Raw genomic sequence first — 18435 nt, 5'->3', positions numbered from 1 at the left:
TGGTATGTATCTGTGTGTATATCTGTGCGTATCTGGTGTGTATCTGTGAGATCAGGAATGAAGCCGACACAAAGATCCTCCAGGGCAGGATCAGATTTTCTTTCTCTAAATGCCAACCGGCTGATGCCCCCTCACGCCGGGAGGAGACTTTTATTTTGACATCTATTCCGTGAGCCGCACGTGAGGCTGGGATCAGGCTCATACTGTATGAGTCCCAGCCGCTGCGGCGCTGTAACGCTCCTTATCCATCGGACGAGCCTCGCTCCCTGCAGCCGCCCTTCCAGAGCTCCGCGCACGCAGACCACGCCATGTCTCTCTTCTCGGCAGCACTGCAGAGTGTCCCAGGTAAGCTGGTCTCCATGGCGGGGGCCTGTGTGTTGTGCGTCTGGCAGCGTGGTACCTGAGAGGCAGACGTGAGCTCCTTCCTCCTGACAGGTGGCAGACGTTACAGAGATGCAGCTCGAGCCGCTGACTGTTCTCGGCATTATTAATATCCAGCTGGTACACCTCTAGGGCTGAGACGCGTTTGGCACTTTCGGGGAGACACTGATCAGTCTGGGGGGCACAGCTCTTGCTGCTGGACACCCCAGCGTGGGGAGAGTATGGCCAGATGCTTCACAAGATCTGACAAACAGCTTGGGTCTTATCCATCCATCCATCCATCCATCCGATTACTAAATGCTTCTCCCAATTCAGGGTTGCAGGGGAGCCGGAGTCTCTCTGGACTGATCGCCAGTCCGTCACCAGCCTCACAAACACACACACTCACACACACCAGGGCTGATTTTTCCCAGAAGCCAGTTAACCTACCTATATGTCTTGGGACTGTGGGAGGAAGCCCACACAAACACGAGGAGAACATGCAAACTCCACACAGACAGCATCCCAGGTCTGGAACTGAACCCCGGGCCCCAGCGTTGCCAGGCAGCCATGCTAGACACTAAGCCACCGTGCCACCCCACAGTTCTTATGTTTGTTGGCAAACCACATGCTAAGGACAGCAGTGACTTTGTACCTGTTCTTAGGATCCATTGAGTATAAAGTGAAGCCAATTGCTAACACAAACTGTTGTGTTGTTCAGATGAAGCTATGCAGTTCTCTTGCACAGTTTTCTCCATTGCTGTGCCGGGTTGTTCCCTGAGATGATTCCTTTATGTGCTTTTGTATGTTTTGTCGGGGACCTTGCCAAACGTGCTGCACGCATACTGAGATCGGAGTGAGTGTGGGAGTTATTCAGCATTGTGTCCTCCCCACTAAAGAGATTCAGTTCCTTTATCCATCCCCGCCACAGTGATCACATCTCCAGCTTCATGGGATGTCTGAGAAACCCGGGTGCAGAAGAAAGTGAGATCTTCCACGATTGTTCCATGTGCCTGACTTTGGGGTTAAGCCCCCCGAATTCCCCCCACTGCAGCCAGCAGCCACATCACCCTGCAGCTCCCAGCTGGCAGCCCCACTGGAGCCCAGCAGTGTGATCCTGGCCAGTACCTGGAGGGGAGACTCCTGGGAAAGCTGAGGCTGCTGCTGGAAGAGGTGTTAGTGGGGCCAGCAGGGGGCGCTCACCCTGCGGTCTGTGTGGGTCCTAATGCCCCAGTATAGTGACGGGGACACTACACTGTAAAAAGGCGCCGTCCTTAACATGAGACGTAAAACTGAGGTCCTGTCTCTCTGTGGTCATTAAAAATCCCAGGGTGTTTCTTGAAAAGAGTAGGGGTGTTACCCCGGTGTCCTGGTCAAATTTCCTCCTGGCATTTCCCAGTTATGGCCTCCTAATAATCCCCATCTCTGAACTGGCTTCATCACTCTGATTGTAGCTTTGAGTGGAGTGTCCAGAAAAGAGCTAATATTATTATTAACTGTTACAGGTACTACTATTACAGATACAAAGACCCATTGCTAGATTGAACATTGCTGAGATATCGTGATAGCATACTTGTAGACTGTATTTGGGGATTCCATCATTCCAGAGCTGCAAAATAAAGGAGTGACTTTCTCAGTGCCTTGGCTGGGGTAGTTCAAGCTTTACGTTAAATACCCCCGATTTCCTTCCAGGGAACCCCAATGGCCTGGGCTCTGAAAAAAGCTCCAGACACCCCTAGGGTTGTGTCTGATTTATTTTCTCACATCCTCTGGAAGTCAAAAGCCTGGTGTTCTGAATGCCTGATATCTGTGAGGCAGCAGCATCATATTAGAAGGAGAATGGAGGGCTGTCGAACCTGTGTTCGACATGTGACGTCTGTCGAGCTCCAGATTTCCTGCTTGGCCTGTCCTGCATGTGTTTCCTCGGCCGTTGTGGCTCAATGGCACTCTGGCGCTGTACTAATACAGGGGGACGGTATTTTAACTTAAAAAAAAAATGGGGGAGCCGGTGGGGGATAATCGACACTCGACACACGCCTCCAAAGTAATGCATCTTTATTACGTTTCCTCATAAAAAACTATGAGTTTATTAACTATGTTTATTAAACTTCTTAGTTAACCTTTAAACAGTTGCAGGGCTGCTATTTCTCCTCCATAATGGCAAACAAGGAAAAAAAAACAACAAAAATCTAGCCCTATTTTAAACATCAAGTTGTTGTTTTTTTTCCTTTTAACACAACAAGAGTCTTGACGTCTGAGGGAAAAAATGAAGACATTGTAACTTTGGTGGCGAAAATGCTACATTTTAACAACACATTTTGAAATATAATGAAACAAGTTAAACATTGTGATTTCTCATGGCCATGAAAACAGCTAGACGCACAAAAACCCTTCTCAAGCTACGCTGCGTGTGAGTTCAAAACATCTACCGGTAACGCACGGAACAAACGGAAATATGTCTGCTTGTTTACACAGTCTGAGTAACGAGCAAAGACACAATTTTTGTTTGTGGCAATTTTAGAATTTTATATAGGTCTCAAAAAGAGGACGTCTGGTCCCCCTGGCTAATATTCCCTCTTCATCCCACGGCTGCAGAGTCTCTGTTCTCCCCCGATCTGCTGTGGCCAACATTTTACCAACCAGCCTCGTGTTTTCTGCTGGTTAACTCTCAGTCTGGAAAACGAGTACATATCATTCAGAAAACTTTCAGAAAAGCTGATCTTTTACCGCTAGTTCCTGCACACATAAAGCGGTGGTGCTTCACTGAGACGGCGGATGTCGCTAATTGATCCCAGAATCTCATCCACCTGCTGCTTGAAAGAAACCAGGCTGTCAGTTTTGGTCAACACTCCCACCACTCTTTGTGTAAAGAAGTGGCTCTGGTTCTTGGTTGTAAACTTACTTCCATATGGTTTTCACTTGTGTCCTGCAGTTTCTGTTTCACAGACAGATGAAACAAATCCTCTGTGGGCTTTCCTCTGTTTCAAGCAGACTTTACAGCACTCAGGGCCCTGGAATACTGTCTGTGCGGAGTCTGTATGTTCCCCGTGCGTCTGCGTGGGTTTTCTCCAGGTGCCCCAGTTTCTTCCCGGAGTCGGAAAACAAAATAAACTTTTTCCCCCCCACAATGTATACCAATCTTACAACAAGTACAACTCTGACATAACATAAATCTCTGGTAATTTCTAGAAGTTCTTAAACAGGTGATTGTCCCTTCTCAATCAGTTCACTTTCCGAGATGCTGTTGGCGCTGGGTTTGCACAATACGGGCCTCCCTCCGTGCTTTCCCACTTGGCTGTAGACCACGTCTCCTTCGCCAGCAATGGCTCTGAACCTGCGGTCGTCCCGTACAGGAGCCACGTTCCTTTCCTGCGCTCCTCCGCCGTCGAGAAACCCCACTTGGCCCCACGCCCCGCTTTATTCTGGGTGCGTCCTGAGGCGGACGGGGTCCTGTCTAGGGTAACTCTGCTCTCGCTGGGAAAGACTCCGGCTCCCCCGAGGTCCCGTGGCTACAAAAGGGGACGAATGAACAGGTGTGAGCCATTCCGTGCCTTTGTACAAATACTCCATCGAGGAGCTCTCGGCCTAAACCCTAAAAGACGCGTCAAACAACGGGGAATGAAAGCAGAAACCACAAGCTTTATTTTTATCCCTTTTTTTTGTTGAAAACCCTAATATTAGAATAAGCTCACGCAGTTGAGCAGCGGGGAAAGTGAATCTCCCACCGGCGATCATTCTCGCGGCGGAATCTCACAGACCACTGCGCACGCGTCAAATCCCCCCTCCCCTCCTCGCTCGAGGCCGGGCAACCAGGGGAACCCGTACTTTCATCGTAGAAACCGGCCAACATGGTGGTGGAGGTAACGGACACAATCTGGAATTCGGAACCTCCGTCCGTCCATCTCGTCACCGCAGTGTAAATGTCGCATCCAAATTCGTGGGGTCGCCGGAGCCGATCAACAGGCGCGGGGCTGGACCCGCCCTCCACCTAGAGGACAGTAACAAGAAGATAACAAGACGTGAGCCAGGGTGGGATTTGCCTGAGTTCCTTCCCCCCTCGGTCACCCTGAAGAAGCTCTATAAAATCAGTCCCCGTCTCGGTGGCTTCAGGACAGCCGGCTGAAACCCCAGTGTCCCGAACTTGACGCGCCTGAGAGCATGTTCAAACTAGCGAGAAGTAAGTGCGGGGTGTTTTTTTTAAATTTTGAGATCAGCACAAAGGAAGATCGCTGAAGTCACTTCGTTCTTGGATGCAGTCAAAGATGGAAAGTTCTGTATTTAAAAGCCTCAGCTTCAGACCTCAACGATAAAGCGCGAACAATCAGATCTCATGTGGATCTCGGTTCCCGGAGGGACTCTGGGTGACAAACTCGATAGCATCGTTAGCACTAAAGATTCCGTTTCTTAGTTATTTAAGAAGGCTCAGCATTTTTCATCAGTGTGCAGAAGTCTGTTCTCAGACATAGCTTTTGTCCAAAGTGTGTTGGAGAATAAGTTGTCATTTTAAAGTCAAATGCATTGAACCTGCGTCACTAGGTGTACTTTCTATATGAAGTGCATTGCTTGTGTGTCTCAGAATAAAGCATAGTTGTCAAGTGAAGTGCATAAGAACTGTCTTGAGCTTCCTGGTCTGAAAGCAGGGATATCTCTGTTCTGAATTGTTCAATAACTGTGAAACAGTCCAAAGTGCTGTTAAGGTTAATGACAAGCTGTGCTTTTCATGGTTTAGCAGTAAAAAGAAAGAGCTGTAAAACAATGAGTGCCTGAAAAGATAATCTCAGTTAGACCCACACCCGTCAGGTTAGGTTACTTTTTTTAAAGGTTCAGTTTGCCTGTGATTGTTCGAAATGTGTCAGGGTGTTGGAGTGTTTGTCTGGGACAAGGGAGTGGTGCCCGCAAACCTGGCACTCCCAGCATGCTGAGAGCAAGGTCTCTGATGGCCTGGTGCCTGCACACCTCACTCCCAGCATGCTGAGGGCAGGGTCTCTGATGGCCTGGTGCCCGCTCACCTCACTCCCAGCATGCTGAGGGCAGGGTCTCTGAGGGCCTGGTGCCAGCACACCTCACTCCCAGCATGCTGAGGGCAGGGTCTCTGATGGCCTGGTGTCAGCACACCTCACTCCCAGCATGCTGAGGGCAGGGTCTCTGATGGCCTGGTGTCAGCACACCTCACTCCCAGCATGCTGAGGGCAGGGTCTCTGAGGGCCTGGTGCCCGCTCACCTCACTCCCAGCATGCTGAGGGCAGGGTCTCTGAGGGCCTGGTGCCCGCACACCTCACTCCCAGCATGCTGAGGGCAGGGTCTCTGAGGGCCTGGTGCCCGCTCACCTCACTCACCTGAGCCCCTCTCCTCTCTCCGCAGGTCTTGGCAGGCTCTGGCCTGCCCCCCGGCAGGAGGCCCGGTGCTCCAGCTCAGTGCGCGGCCTGGAGTACATCGCGCCGCTGGTGCGTACGGTGGAGGAGACGCCGGAGCCCGTCGGCGCGCGAGTGCAGGGCCAGATCCCGGCCTGGGTCCGCGGCAGCTTCCTCCGCAACGGGCCGGGCAAGTTCGAGTTCGGCAACCACGAGTGAGTGGGGCTGGCGAGCGGGCTGGGACAGGGCAGGGCGTAAACTACTGACTGGGGAGTGCCGTTCGCTGCTGGGACAGAGAGTGCCTCAGCTTTCCCAGGAGTCTCCCATCCGGGTACTGGCCAGGCTCACACTGCTGGGCTCCAGTGGGGCTGCCAGCTGGGAGCTGCAGGGTGACATGGCTGCCAGCGTTATCGGCTGGGAATGGAGATCCAGGGAAGACAGAGCCTGTGAGGGGGGGGTGCGACAAAAGGACGGGGAGCTGGTTCTTCTGTACAGGTGCTTCGTTCTTCCCCAGGTACAACCACTGGTTTGACGGGATGGCGCTGATGCACCAGTTTAAGATCGAGGGCGGCACGGTGACCTACAGGAGCAGGTTCCTGCGCAGCGACTCGTACTGCGCCAACAGCGAGCACAACCGCATCGTGGTGTCCGAGTTCGGGACCCTGGCCATGCCCGACCCCTGCAAGAGCCTCTTCCAGCGCTTCCTGTCCCGTTTCGAAATGCCAGGTGAGCAGCCGGCCTCCGTGGTCGGGCAGTGACGCTGGGCACTGGCATCACACCGACTTAAACATAGTCGGGGGTTGGTGAGTCTTCTGGGCGCTGGCAGCAGGTTAGACAGAGGCTGTTGATAAGATAAGATCACTTTATTGGCCCTATACCATTTCTTGCATGAGGAATTTGTCTTTTCGCAGACCCCAGCTTGCTCTCCATGAGACACACAGACAGGGAGAGAAGCTGGGGGTCAGAGTGCAGGGTCAGCCATTCATACGGCGCCCCTGGAGCAGTTGGGGTGAAGGGCCTTGCTCAGGGGCCCAACGGAGTAGGATTCCTCTGCCGGCCGCGGGATTCGAACCGGCAACCTTCCAGCCACAGGCGCAGATCCTTGGCCACAGAGAAACTGCTCCGCCCCCGAATATGACCTGGTTTTCTAGTGGGTCTCGGCTTGCGCCTGCGCACTGAGCTCAGCTGTGCTTTGCAGGCCTGCAGCGTGGTCTGTCAAACGCCAGCGTGGCTCCTCCTGAGAACCTGGGAGCTCTTCTTCTGAAGCCCAGGTGTGCTGGCCCGCAGCCAGCCTCGCAGGAAAGCACGTGTGCTGAGCGCCTGTCGTTCCAGAAGGGGCCGCGGAGGCAGAAATTCAGGTTCTGCCTGTTGGCCCTGCCCCGCGGAGATGGGGGGTAAAAAGGGGGTGACGATGGCGTTGTCCTGCCTGCCACCCTCTCTCTGGTCCGCCCTCAGTGCCCACAGACAACGCCAGCGTGAACTTCGTCCGGTACAAGGGCGATTACTACGTCACCACCGAGACCAACTTCATGCGCAGGGTGGATCCCGAGAGCCTGGAGACGAAGGAGAAGGTAATAATAATAATAATTGCTTACACTTATATAGCGCTTTTCTGGACACTCCACTCAAAGCTCTTTACAGGTCATGGGGATCCCCTCCACCCCCACCAGTGTGCAGCCCCACCTGGATGATGCTCCAGTCCTCTCCCCACACACCAGCTCTCAGTGGGGAGGAGAGCAGAGTGATGAAGCCAGTTCAGAGATGGGGATTATTAGGAGGCCATGATTGGTAAGGGCCAATGGGAAATGTGGCCAGGACACCGGGGTTACACCGCTAATCTTTTCGAGAAACGTCCTGGGATTTTTAATGACCACAGAGAGTCAGGACCTCGGTTTTATGTCTCATCTGAAGGACGGTACTGACCTGACTCGCCCCCCCCGCCGTTCAGGAAGAGCGAGGTGCAGCAGGTGGGCACAGGCTGACCTGCTCATGCCCAGCAACCAGCTGGCTTTGCTGTTGCGGGCGCCTGGCTTAGTTATCCAAACAGTGTTTTCCATCACGTCACTCTGCTTTTATCATGGCGTCCCACACTGCACCACTTGTAATCGCTCCTTTCCGCCAGGATATATTCAGTTCAGTTCAATTTATTTTTATATAGCGCCTTTCACAACAAGGTTGCCCCAAGGCGCTTAACAAAGCTGTGTGGCAGAACATGACGTTACAATCCAGAAAGAGAAAAGGCCAGGAGACCGCTGAGGAGAGGAACCAAAAACCCCTCTGTAAGGAGAAAAGAAACCTCTAGGGGTCCAAGGTCAACTGGCTGCCCAACCCCTCTGGAATATACTGTCCAATGGAAACTCTTTGGACATCAGGAGTATCTTTTAATTAATTAATTATTTATAAAACTTTGACTTGATCATCTGCAGGGCACTTTCACATCCAGATCGCTTGAGGAAAGATGAAGGTCAGTTAATTGAGAGCCGCGTCCGCCAGAAACCCAAGTCCTTCCCTCTGTAAGACCGCGACTGGGAACGGTGACACCTCAGGCGCGTTATTGCACCTGTCGGGGGACAAGGTGGAGTCTGACAGCTTGTGTGTGTGTCCAGGTGGACTGGAGCCAGTTCATCGCTGTCAATGGGGCCACAGCCCACCCCCACTACGACCCCGATGGCACAGCCTACAACATGGGCAACTCCTACAGCAAGCAAGGTGAGTCTCAGCCGGCGTCATACTGTGTCTTGATAATTTAACTGAGGGGCGCTATGATAAAAGCATGCCCTTGTTGAGAGCAACAAGTGTTCAGTTTTGGTCACGCTGCTAAAAAAAAAGAGGTATTTCTGTTCTGGAAACACTCTAGTTCCTGGGGCCAAACGGATGCATGACTCTTCTCTGCTCTAGGGTTTAAGAACTGAAGGGCTGGACTTTTGAACAGAACTCTAGCAGAACACAGTCCACCCACTCCGTCAAAATCCTAGTAGGAGTGTCCTGCACAAACCACATACACGTGCACAGTTACGCTTCATAATAGCCTCCTAATAGTAATAAACATTCACCTTGGAGGAAACGTTTAATTTACATTCATTTTCCTGTGGATTGGAATTGAAGCCTGCGCAATTCTCTTAATGGTAAACAGCCGGTTCAGGACAGTAAACAGAGTGATAATACATCATGTTTCCAATATTTTATTGATGGAGTTCATTTTGTTTTGGGGTTAGGTTTATTTTTATCTAGGTAATCATTTCCACAGTTTTATAGTTTGCTTTCTCGACAGCGGTGCGCTCCGGTGCCCGCGCTGGCTGTGATAATAAGGCCCCCTTTTCCGCAGTGCCACAGATGGTTAAGCCGCACCCTGATAGATATGAAAGATTTGCGTCCTTGACCTGATGATCGCAGGGATGGGCTCACACATGGGATTGCTGGACATCTGTAAACGGCGAGGCCATTTAGCCCCACAAGGAACACCAACCAAGGAGACCAAACCGTAGCTGGCACTAACATTGCATTCTTTTCGGAGTTAAGTAGCAGATTTGCGATTTAATCCTCACTGCGCCCTCTGCCAGAACAATGCAACTCTTTTATTAAGGTGTCAGGACAGAAGGGCGTAGTGAGGAATGCTAGTTGCAGAACATGTGGGTCAGGACACATAATCTGTTTCTGATACCAGCGGTATGGCGCTGTCTGGCGCGCCACTGAGCCCCGAGCGCCCTTGTGAGCAGGGCAGGTTGACGTTGGTTGGCGGATCTCGGCCTCTGGGAAGTTATGGGGCCCACAGAACTGCTGAGGCTTTTCTGCCAGTGAGGGAGCAAGTAGTGACTCTGCCAAGACTCGCACACTGTCCTCAGTCCCTCTTAAAGCTTCCGGCCGTTAGCATGAGCTAGATGAGGGGCAGTAGGGTGTGTGGAAACCGCAAAGCCAAAGACGGGACGGGTGAAGCGTGATACAAGACACAGCTTGGGAGCGCCTGGGGCTCGTGGAGGTGTTATCGGATCATCCCATTGGAACAGCAGCGCAGCAGGGACAGGAGCTGCGGTGGACAGCGGGAAAAAGTCCAGATGCCCCGTCCGAGGGGGCAGAGGCACTGGGGGCGGGGGGCACAAGCAAAACGAAAAACGCGGCGCTGTGCAAAGGCGGCGTCCAGACGGGACGCACGCTGCCTGACGGGGTCCAGCCTGGGAGGAGAAAGCCTCCGCTGGGCACAGCGGGATCCGGACCGAACTATCCCTGTTTAACGGGGTCCGTTCTGGAAGAGCAGGGAGCTCAAGGCCACAACAAAAGGAGAGCTCAACCCTTCCCTGAAAACGCGGCCTTAACGCCCTCTCCACACCCCTCCGGGACTGTCGCTGGAAGGATCTCCCCTTGCGGGGGTCTGCTCGTGCTCAGTGTGTCTGAAAGGGTCCTCACAGCTGCGGCTTGTTTCTTATCAGCCAGGGCAGCTGTGGTTGCTACGGCAACGCATCCAGGGCTCCGCCTCCACACTGGACACGCCCACCCCACCCCCCGCCTCGTGCCACACCCATTATTTCACGCAATTAGAGACTTGGGTTTTTATTATAAAACCTAAAGGGCCCCAGATGTTTGCTCAGGGACCACACGGTCAGAAACCTCCTCCAGCTGCCCGTGCGTTGTTGCAGGTTCCTTCTACAACATCATCCAGGTGCCCGCGCTGAAGGGCGGGCAGGACGAGGCCCTGGAGGGGGCGCGGGTGCTGTGCTCCATTCCCGCCGCGGACAAGGCGAGGCCCTCCTACTACCACAGCTTCGGTGAGCGGGGAGCAGGGGTGGGGCGCTGGGCAGGGCGGGGCGTGGTGCTGAGTGGGGGGCGGGGAGCAGGGCGGGGCTCTGAGTGGGGAGCAGGGGGGGCGAGGTGCCTAGTGTGGGACGGGGAGCTGAGTGGGGGGCGGGGGCGGGGTGCTGAGCAGGGAGTAGGGAGCAGGGGGGCGGGGCACAGTGCTGATGGGGTACTGACCGGGCTGACCCCTGTTGTTTCAGCCATGTCGGAGAACTACGTCGTGTTCATCGAGCAGCCCATCAGGCTGGACCTGCTGGCGATCATGACGAGCAGGGTCCGAGGCAGGGCGCTGAGCAAGGGCATCCTCTGGGAGCCCGGCCGGGACACGGTGTTCCACGTGTGCAACAAACGCACTGGCGAGGTGAGGGGGGCCGGGCCGGGGATGTTCTCAGGGCAGGACTGTGCAGCTCCTGTCCTGCCACTGAACAGTAATAATAATTGTTTATATAGCGCTTTTCTGGACACTCCACTCAAAGCGCTTTATGGGTCATGGGGATCCCCTCCACCCCCACCAGTGTGCAGCCCCACCTGGATGATGCTCCAGTCCTCTCCCCACACACCAGCTCTCAGTGGGGAGGAGAGTCAGTTCAGAGATGGGGATTATTAGGAGGCCATGACTGGGGAAAGGCCAGGGGGAAATTTGACCAGGACACCGGAGTGACACCCCTGCTCTTTTCAAGAAACGCCCTGGGATTTTTAATGACCACAGAGTCAGGACCTCAGTTTTACATTTCATCCGAAGGACGGCGCCTTTTTACAGTGTACTGTCCCCGTCAATGTACTGGGACATTAGGACACACACAGACCGCAGGGTGAGCGCCCCCTACTGGCCCCACTAACACCTCTTCCAGCAGCAGCCTCAGCTTTCCCAGGAGTCTCCCCTCCAGGTACTGGCCAGGCTCACACCTGCTGAGCTCCAGGGGGGCTGCCAGCTGGGAGCTGCAGGTGATGTGGCTGATAAAGAAGCAGGAGCCGGTTTGTTTTGCACAGGAGCTAAACGGGGTTCCTGTTGTCCCTGAAAAGTAGATTCAGCGCAGAGCCGAGACTCCCACTCAACCGCAACACTGGATGTCCTGCCTGGCAGAGTGCTAGCTCATGCCCAGTGAAGTGGGCAGTAATACCTCCTGGAGAATGCCGAACTGCTCTCTTGAGTTTCTCGTCTCGGTAGTTCCTCTTGTGTACAGCGTGTCACTGACAGCACTTGCAGTGAGGCGGAAGGAGAGTTCAGACAGCTGCTATAAATAGCATGAAAGGCCTAGCCAGAGGTGTGGGGGAGGATGGGGGAAAAAAGGCCAAGCGCTGTGCCGTCATCGACCCTCGGATGGGAGAACGAGATTTCGGAAGTGAATTTTCCAAGCTGGTGTTGAAAACGCTGTCCGGGTTCGGAGATATCGAGGTCTGTGACGCCTCTGTTTTGGGAACGCCGAGTAGCAGAGCCTTGCTGTGGATCAAAACCAGCTCGACTGGGCTGTTTGGGTGAAAGATCTCCTGTCTGTTAGCTTGTTTTTGATGACATCACAGACACTTGGGAAAGTGATGCGATGCCCATAATTCAATTCAGTTGATTTTTATATAGCGCCTTTCACAACAAGCATTGCTGCTGACTTGCAGTTCGCGCGGAGTAGTGGATGGATATTCCATGCTCTGCCCTGGACGGAGACCAGTGGGAGAGCTCTAATCTCCAGTGGGGATCAACCCGGAGTTAGCAGAGCTAACGGTGACAGGAGAGTCATGTGACCAGGCCAGCGCTGTGATGCATCGTCGGCCGGCTCTCCCAGTGTGACCGGCGCCCGGTGTAGAGAAGGGCAGTGGGTGGCTTTTATTGCGGAGGGGGGTTACAGCGGGCTCCGCTGTTCACCGGAGCGTGCCGCTCTCTCAGCCTGACCCTCTCGGCCGGCCCCCAGCCGGATAAAGGAATCATGCCCGTGACGAGAGAGGATCTGGCAGGCCTGGGGGCTGGGCCGGCCTGCTTCTGCGTTTGCACTGTCGGCGGGAAGGCGGGCGCCGGGCCCGGAATCGTGGATCATGGTTCTGGTCCGGGGAAGAAGATGGGTACGACCCTTCAGAGCCCGGAATGCGTACAACGGATATGGCGGCGGTCGTCCAGAGGTTGACCATACATCAGCGCGGAAACAGTTCGTTTTAATGAACCGGGCAAGGGCTCCCCTCTGCAGGAGACCAGGGAAACGATCAAGAGGCCGGGCCACAGGGGTGAAGCGAGGATCGCCCCCTTTGTTTCCACTGAAGTCAAGGCACTATACAGCAGTGTGAGAGGAGAGAGAACGACTCCCTCTCTTTTTCTTTCCGGAAGAAAACGGAAAGGACAATTCAATAGGTCTCCTTGTTTCCACGCTGCCCTCCCTCATCCTGTAGCTGTGTAGCTTGCCAGTCTTGCCTGACTCTTATCAACAACTTGTTTCTTCGAATGATTTGTAGCTTCCTGCCATGTCAGCGTTATTTGTGTCAGAATCACAGCGCCGTGTTGTTAACAAAAGAAGCGTTTTAAAGGCAAGCAGCGTTGTAGGGGGATCGAGTACCGGTTTATTCCCTGCTGAAAGGAGAGGAAAAGAAACAGTGTTTTGGCCGAGGAGCCTTCTGCAGGTGTGGCCCGCAGGCCCGAAGAAGACTCCACAGCCGAAACGTTGTGTCTCTTTTCTTCTCTTTTCAGCGCAGGAATAAACCTGTCCTTGTTCCTGTGCAGCCCACGCATGCTGACGCAGCCCCCCTACTCGAACTTTTAACAGATGCAAGGTGCCGAGATATTGCGGACTGCGATCGGCGCTTGGAGTCACTGTAGAAAGAGATGACAAAGTGCGCTGATTCCCGTGACGCTGAGATGATCACGGCGTCGTATAAAGGGAGCGCGGCGCTAACTCTCCTCTCCTCTGCCCACAGCTGAGCGCGGTGCGGTACCAGGCCAAGGCCCTGTCCATGTTCCACCAGATCAACGCCTACGAGCAGGACGGCTTCATCGTGCTGGACCTGTGCGTCTCGGACGACGGCGGGACCATCGGGGACTTCCTGATCCAGCACATGCGCAAGTCCGGAGAGGCGCTGGATGAGGTGAGGGCTGGGCTGGGCGAGACGAGGAGGCGTGTAGGGGGGTCCCCCCTGCGGTGCCCGCATTGCACCTCGCTGCTTACCGCAGGACTCTGTGTGTGACTTTGTGTGCCAGAGTCCTCTTTACTTCTCCTGAGCGGGGGGAACGTGCCGTGGGGTTCCGGGCTTGTAGGGAATCTTTTCTGGCAGGTGAGTCGGCGTTTCGATTCCACCCAGACCCCCAGATGGGCTGGGAGCCGGTCTGTGCCACCTGGAGCTCCGACGGCGTGTCCCCTTCCGGGGCTGCCCTGACCAGCTGCGTTCCTCCTCCTCTCTCCCGCGGGGGGCAGGTGTACAACGCGGTGAGCCGACCCCTCCCCCGCCGTTTCGTCCTGCCGCTGGCCGTCGCCGCTGACGCGCCCGCCGGCCAAGATCTCAACACCCTGCCGGACTCCCGCGCCATGGCCATGAAGCTCTCCAATGGCAAGGTACCCCGAGAGGGCTTGGGGGTGGGGGGACAGGGAGACCTGGCTTGATTTCTTCAAGTCCACGGAGAAGGCTTCCGTAATCGCCTGATCCGGCCCACAGCGTGTCCTCTCGGTCCCGGCAGGACAGCCTGTCTGTCTCCCACGCTGGACGAGAACATTACTTACCAGCAAAGAGCGTGTCTGGGCGTGTCTTCCTCCTCAGGGTTACCTGCTGGGGCTCAGAGGGGCTTTCTGAGGCACAGGTGGAGACAGATGATAATCGGGGGTTTGAGGGTCAGTCGGATCCGCTCCCTTCCAGGGGATGTGGAAGAGGGAGGGGCTTCGGGCTGGGTGGGCGTGGCTGTCGAGGGCGGGGGCGGGTTCAGGGGTGGGGGGTGGAGCTTGGCAGCCAGACCCTGTTTTCATGGTGCTGATTCTACTCGTCGGGGTGCGTGGGCGCGGAGGGGAAGGGGTGGGGTTAATGGAGCGCTGCCGGCTGCCCTGTGTGCGCCCCAGATCTTCTGCACCCCAGAGGACCTCCACGGCACGGATCTGCTGGACTACGGAGGCCTGGAGTTTCCGCAGATCAACTACGCCCGCTACAACACCAGGAAGTACCGCTACTTCTACGGCTGCGGCTTCAGGCACCTGCTGGGCGACTCCCTGCTGAAGGTGGACATCCAGACAAAACACCTGAAGGTCAGTTGGCGCAACCCCACCAGCTTCGATACACCCTTAGAAATCTTTATTTGGATTGCCCAGGGGCATCCCTTTACTGCAGTGCGCCTGGACAGTGGATAGTGTCCCCTGCGAGAGAGCGCAGCCGCAGGGCGTGATCGAGGGCCTGCAGGGCCCCTCACACCCCGCCTGTGACCCCCTGTCTTGTGAGTCCGCAGGTGTGGAGAGAGCCTGGCTTCTTCCCCTCCGAGCCCGTCTTCGTCCCGGCCCCGGATGGCACTGAGGAGGACGATGGAGTGGTTTTGTCCGCGGTGATCACCCCCAGGCAGGTGAGGAGGGGCGGCCTGTGAAGCGCGTCACCCAGGGTAGCTCGCCGTGTCCGGGTGCGGTGTGGCTGGGCGGAGGGGCCGGAGCTCTCTGCTCCAGGCGCAGGGGTGGGACATCTGCTCGGGTCCCAGGGCGACGCACGGTCCCCCCCTCCCCACTCCAGATCACGGCTCCTGGGGCTTTGGATCCAGCGCTCGGCCCTGGGTTCGAGCCAGCCGCCTGCTCGTGCTTCAGCTCTCATTTGGCCGATCGGGACTTTGCGTTAACTCCCACCTCTGAAGATCCTGAAGGTGCTGAATGAGCAGAATGTGTTTGTGGAAGATCAGAGACGGGCCCGTGTTACCATTCACACATTCACTGTGCTCAGGGTAGGAATTTAAGGCCAAAGAGGAACAAAGCAAGCGGATAGGTGTTCAGCGTTCGCTTGTGAGTATTCAGTTTTTTAAGTGTTATATATATATAGATTAATGATCAGTCATTATTTATGTACTCAGTGCACTTTCCTGTGCACTGTGGCTTTCCATAATTTCATTTTTTGATCGCGCTTTTCATGGCTTGCGTAGCGAGCCTACAGGAGGATGGTTCCTGCTGTTTGAGCTCTGAGGGCTGGGGCGAAGTTATGTTTCAGTGGAGCAGCGCGACCTTTAGTTGCTGGAAAGGGAGACGCTGCTTCTCAGGGTCCTGCACAATGCAGCCGTTCAGGCCAGTGGCCTGGCAGCATCTCCTAGTCCAGAATGAAAGCTTTCTCTGTTCTCCGTTCAGCTGTGAAGTAGCCAGGCTGTGTATTATGTGGGTTACACTGGTCATGAAGCTAGAAAACCACGTTTTAAAGCCTGTTAAAGTGTGAAACTGCGATTTCCAAGCTTATCCGCTGCGGTTGTGTTGTGGCCCGTGAGCTGTGGTGTTCCTGCCCAGGGAAAGAGAGAGGATTCTCAGTGGGAGCTCCTCAGCTTGTTGAAAACCTACGAGTCGAGGTGCACAGCTAGTCGAGGGGGGGAGCCCTCCTCTTGGCTGCCTGTGTCTGCTCACTGCCCTGCTCTGCCCGTTGTCAGGTGAGGAGCCTGTGCTCTGATTCTCCACTTAATGAAGCAGCTCAGGTCTGGCTCAGTTCTGGCACTGGTCTGACTGGGGTCTGGTTGTAGTAGTAATAATCGCTTACACTTCTAGAGCTGTATTTTAGCGGCAGCCATATTGCTGTTTTGGGGAGAAGAACGGGGTAATGAAGCCGATTCATAGATGGGGATTTTTAGGAGGCCATGATTGGAAATTTGCCAGGACGCCGGCGTTACACCCCAACTCTTTTAGAGAAACGCCCTGGGATTTTTAATGACCACAGAGAGTCAGAACCTCAGTTTTACGTCTCATCCGAAGGACGGCGCTTTTTTACAGTGCAGTGTTTCCGTCACTATACTGGAACATTAGGACCCACACAGACTGCAGGGTGAGCGCCCCCTACTGGCCCCACTAACACCTCTTCCAGCAGCAGCCTCAGCTTTCCCAGGAGTCTCCCATCCAGGTACTTGCCAGGCTCACACCTGCTGGGCTTCAGTGGAGCTGCCAGCTGGGAGCTGCAGGGTGGTCTGGCTCGGGTCTGGATCCGGTCTGGCTTGGGTGTGGCTCTGGTGTGGCTCTGGTCTGACTCCAGTCTGGCTTGGGCTTGGATCAGGTCTAGTTCGAGTCTGGTTTTTTGTCTGGCTCGGGTCTGGATCAGGTCTAGTTCGGGTCTGGATCGATTCTGGTTTGGGTCTATCTTAGGTCTGGTTCTGCTCTTCCAGGAAAAGGGCACCTTCCTGCTGGTGCTGGATGCCAGGACCTTCACCGAGCTGGGCCGCGCGGAGGTGCCTGTGGACATGCCCTACGGCTTCCACGGGGTCTTCAACGCCAGCGAGGCGACGCCAACCGACCAACACTGACCTCGCCGACCTCGAGAACCCCCCACCAGCCCCTGCGGTGGGACCCCGGGTACCCAGCAGGTGGGCAGAGAGACCAGCCTGGTTCAGATCGACCCGATACCCCCCCACCAGCTGGCTACAGCGCTGCCCGGCTGTGGAGCAGTTCTGACCTGGACCCTCTTTCTCCTCTAAAGTATAACAAACCACACCCCTGAGCCTTCAGAACAGTCGTCAGTGTGTTTTACAGCCATTACTCGTCAAGGCCATACAGTATGTGAAGCCTGCTGGCCTTACTCTCCCGGTAAGTTCGAAACCGCAGACCTGCTCAGGGTCTCAGAAGGGCAGTTACAAATGGCTGGGCAGCTTGTTCCACACCCCCACATCTCTTTGGGTATGTACATCTGCACGTTTCCCCTTGTGCCCTCTGGTTCATGCTTGGCTGTTGGCCCTGACTCAGGCTGGTGGTTTAGTAAGGCAAGCAGGCCCTCAGGCCTTTAACCCCTTCAGGGCGAGAGTCCTGCCCATCCTCCAATGCCCACACGTGCCTGGCGAGCTCAGGTAGAAATCGCCAACCCCGTTTCTTTTGCTGGTGGGGCCCAACTCTCTTTTTTCTTTAGTGACCTGGCAAATAACCTCTGCATTTGCAGCATAAAGTGAAACTCTTTATAAAAATGAAAATCGCCCTTAAATTCCTGCCTTGCTCGGCTGTGATTGAAAGACCTGAGGCGCCTGAGGGGTGAGGTGTTGACCGTTTTTGCTGTCAGATGCAGGCTGGGTGGTTTTGCTCAATTCCCCCGTGGTGGTCAGGCCCGTGCAGCTGGTACTGGCTCGGTCCAGGAGGAGGCCGGTGCTGGTTTGATGTTTCCCTGGTCTTATTCTGTTGCTGCTTGGCTGTTACAGAAGTGCCTGTTCACTGTCACTGTGACTTTTCTCCTGTATATGAATGAGCATAACAGTTTCTGAAAAAACCTCACGTAACCTTGTGTACTTTAAAAAAATAGTTTTTAGCAATATTATACTGTTTTACTTCTTGTAAAATGACTTTTAACTTTTACTGTGTTACTTCTTTTAATAAATCATGACATTAAAGGTCAGCTGTGTTGTTGCTTGTATAATGTGTGTCTTGTGTGCGTGTGTGTATTCCTAGATTTGTGAGGAAGAAATCTGGGAAGATGTCCTCTTGGATCTGTTAACTCCTAAGATAATTGTCAGCACTATTTGTTCTAGGTCAGCTTTCACTGCCTCTGGGGTTTTGTGCTATGTAGCAGTACTGTCTAAGTGTGCACTTACAGTGTGTATCTACTGTGTTGGTCTGATGTGTGTGTGTGGATCTGGCATGTGGCCAGTGCAGTCTGTACCTACATGTGCCCAGGAAAACACAGATAAGAAACACTGACCGGTGTCTTTACTGGTGAAGGCTGAATGCTCTCTCTATCCTCGTAAACACCTCTGTTTTCTGTCATAAAGCAGACTGTGGTGCAAGAGGAGGACAGTGTTTTAAGTGAAAAGTGGTGTTTGCCTGACTGTCAAAAC

General features: G+C 54.4%; 1 protein-coding gene and 1 long non-coding RNA gene across 3 annotated transcripts; one reads left to right on the top strand and one right to left on the bottom strand.

Annotated features, from left to right (window-relative positions):
• The first annotated feature begins 207 nt into the window (after positions 1-207).
• bco2a (beta-carotene oxygenase 2a) lies at positions 208-17996 on the top strand. Of its 2 annotated transcripts, none has more exons than XM_069182463.1 (12): positions 208-345; positions 5722-5926; positions 6226-6437; positions 7167-7282; positions 8318-8420; positions 10343-10471; positions 10700-10860; positions 13395-13562; positions 13889-14026; positions 14522-14704; positions 14902-15012; positions 16786-17996. In XM_069182463.1, the coding sequence occupies exons 1-12, from the start codon at positions 309-311 to the stop codon at positions 16921-16923; spliced, it is 1701 nt and encodes a 566-aa protein (XP_069038564.1). In that variant the 5' UTR covers positions 208-308; the 3' UTR covers positions 16924-17996. The 2 variants fall into 2 exon arrangements, with proteins under 2 accessions (XP_069038564.1, XP_069038565.1); XM_069182464.1 differs by lacking the exon at positions 208-345 and adding an exon at positions 4206-4537.
• Positions 2401-4273, bottom strand: LOC138224569 (uncharacterized). Its single transcript, XR_011183054.1, has 2 exons — positions 4186-4273; positions 2401-3869 (listed from the first exon to the last, which is right to left on the bottom strand). It is a non-coding gene; the product is annotated as an uncharacterized lncRNA (long non-coding RNA).
• Positions 17997-18435: the final 439 nt, after the last annotated feature.

This window comes from Lepisosteus oculatus, chromosome 23 (assembly GCF_040954835.1).
Source record: "Lepisosteus oculatus isolate fLepOcu1 chromosome 23, fLepOcu1.hap2, whole genome shotgun sequence".
Lineage (NCBI taxonomy): Eukaryota > Metazoa > Chordata > Actinopteri > Semionotiformes > Lepisosteidae > Lepisosteus > Lepisosteus oculatus.
Note: the sequence above shows the minus strand (reverse complement) of the source record. Positions and strands in the feature narration are given on the sequence as shown.

Coding starts and splice junctions, on each gene's coding strand:
- bco2a (XM_069182463.1), top strand. CDS start 309: ATGTCTCTCTTCTCGGCAGCACTGCAGAGTGTCCCAG. Junction 8,421..10,342: donor CAACTCCTACAGCAAGCAAG/GTGAGTCTCAGC, acceptor GCGTTGTTGCAG/GTTCCTTCTACAACATCATC. Junction 15,013..16,785: donor CGGTGATCACCCCCAGGCAG/GTGAGGAGGGGC, acceptor CTGCTCTTCCAG/GAAAAGGGCACCTTCCTGCT.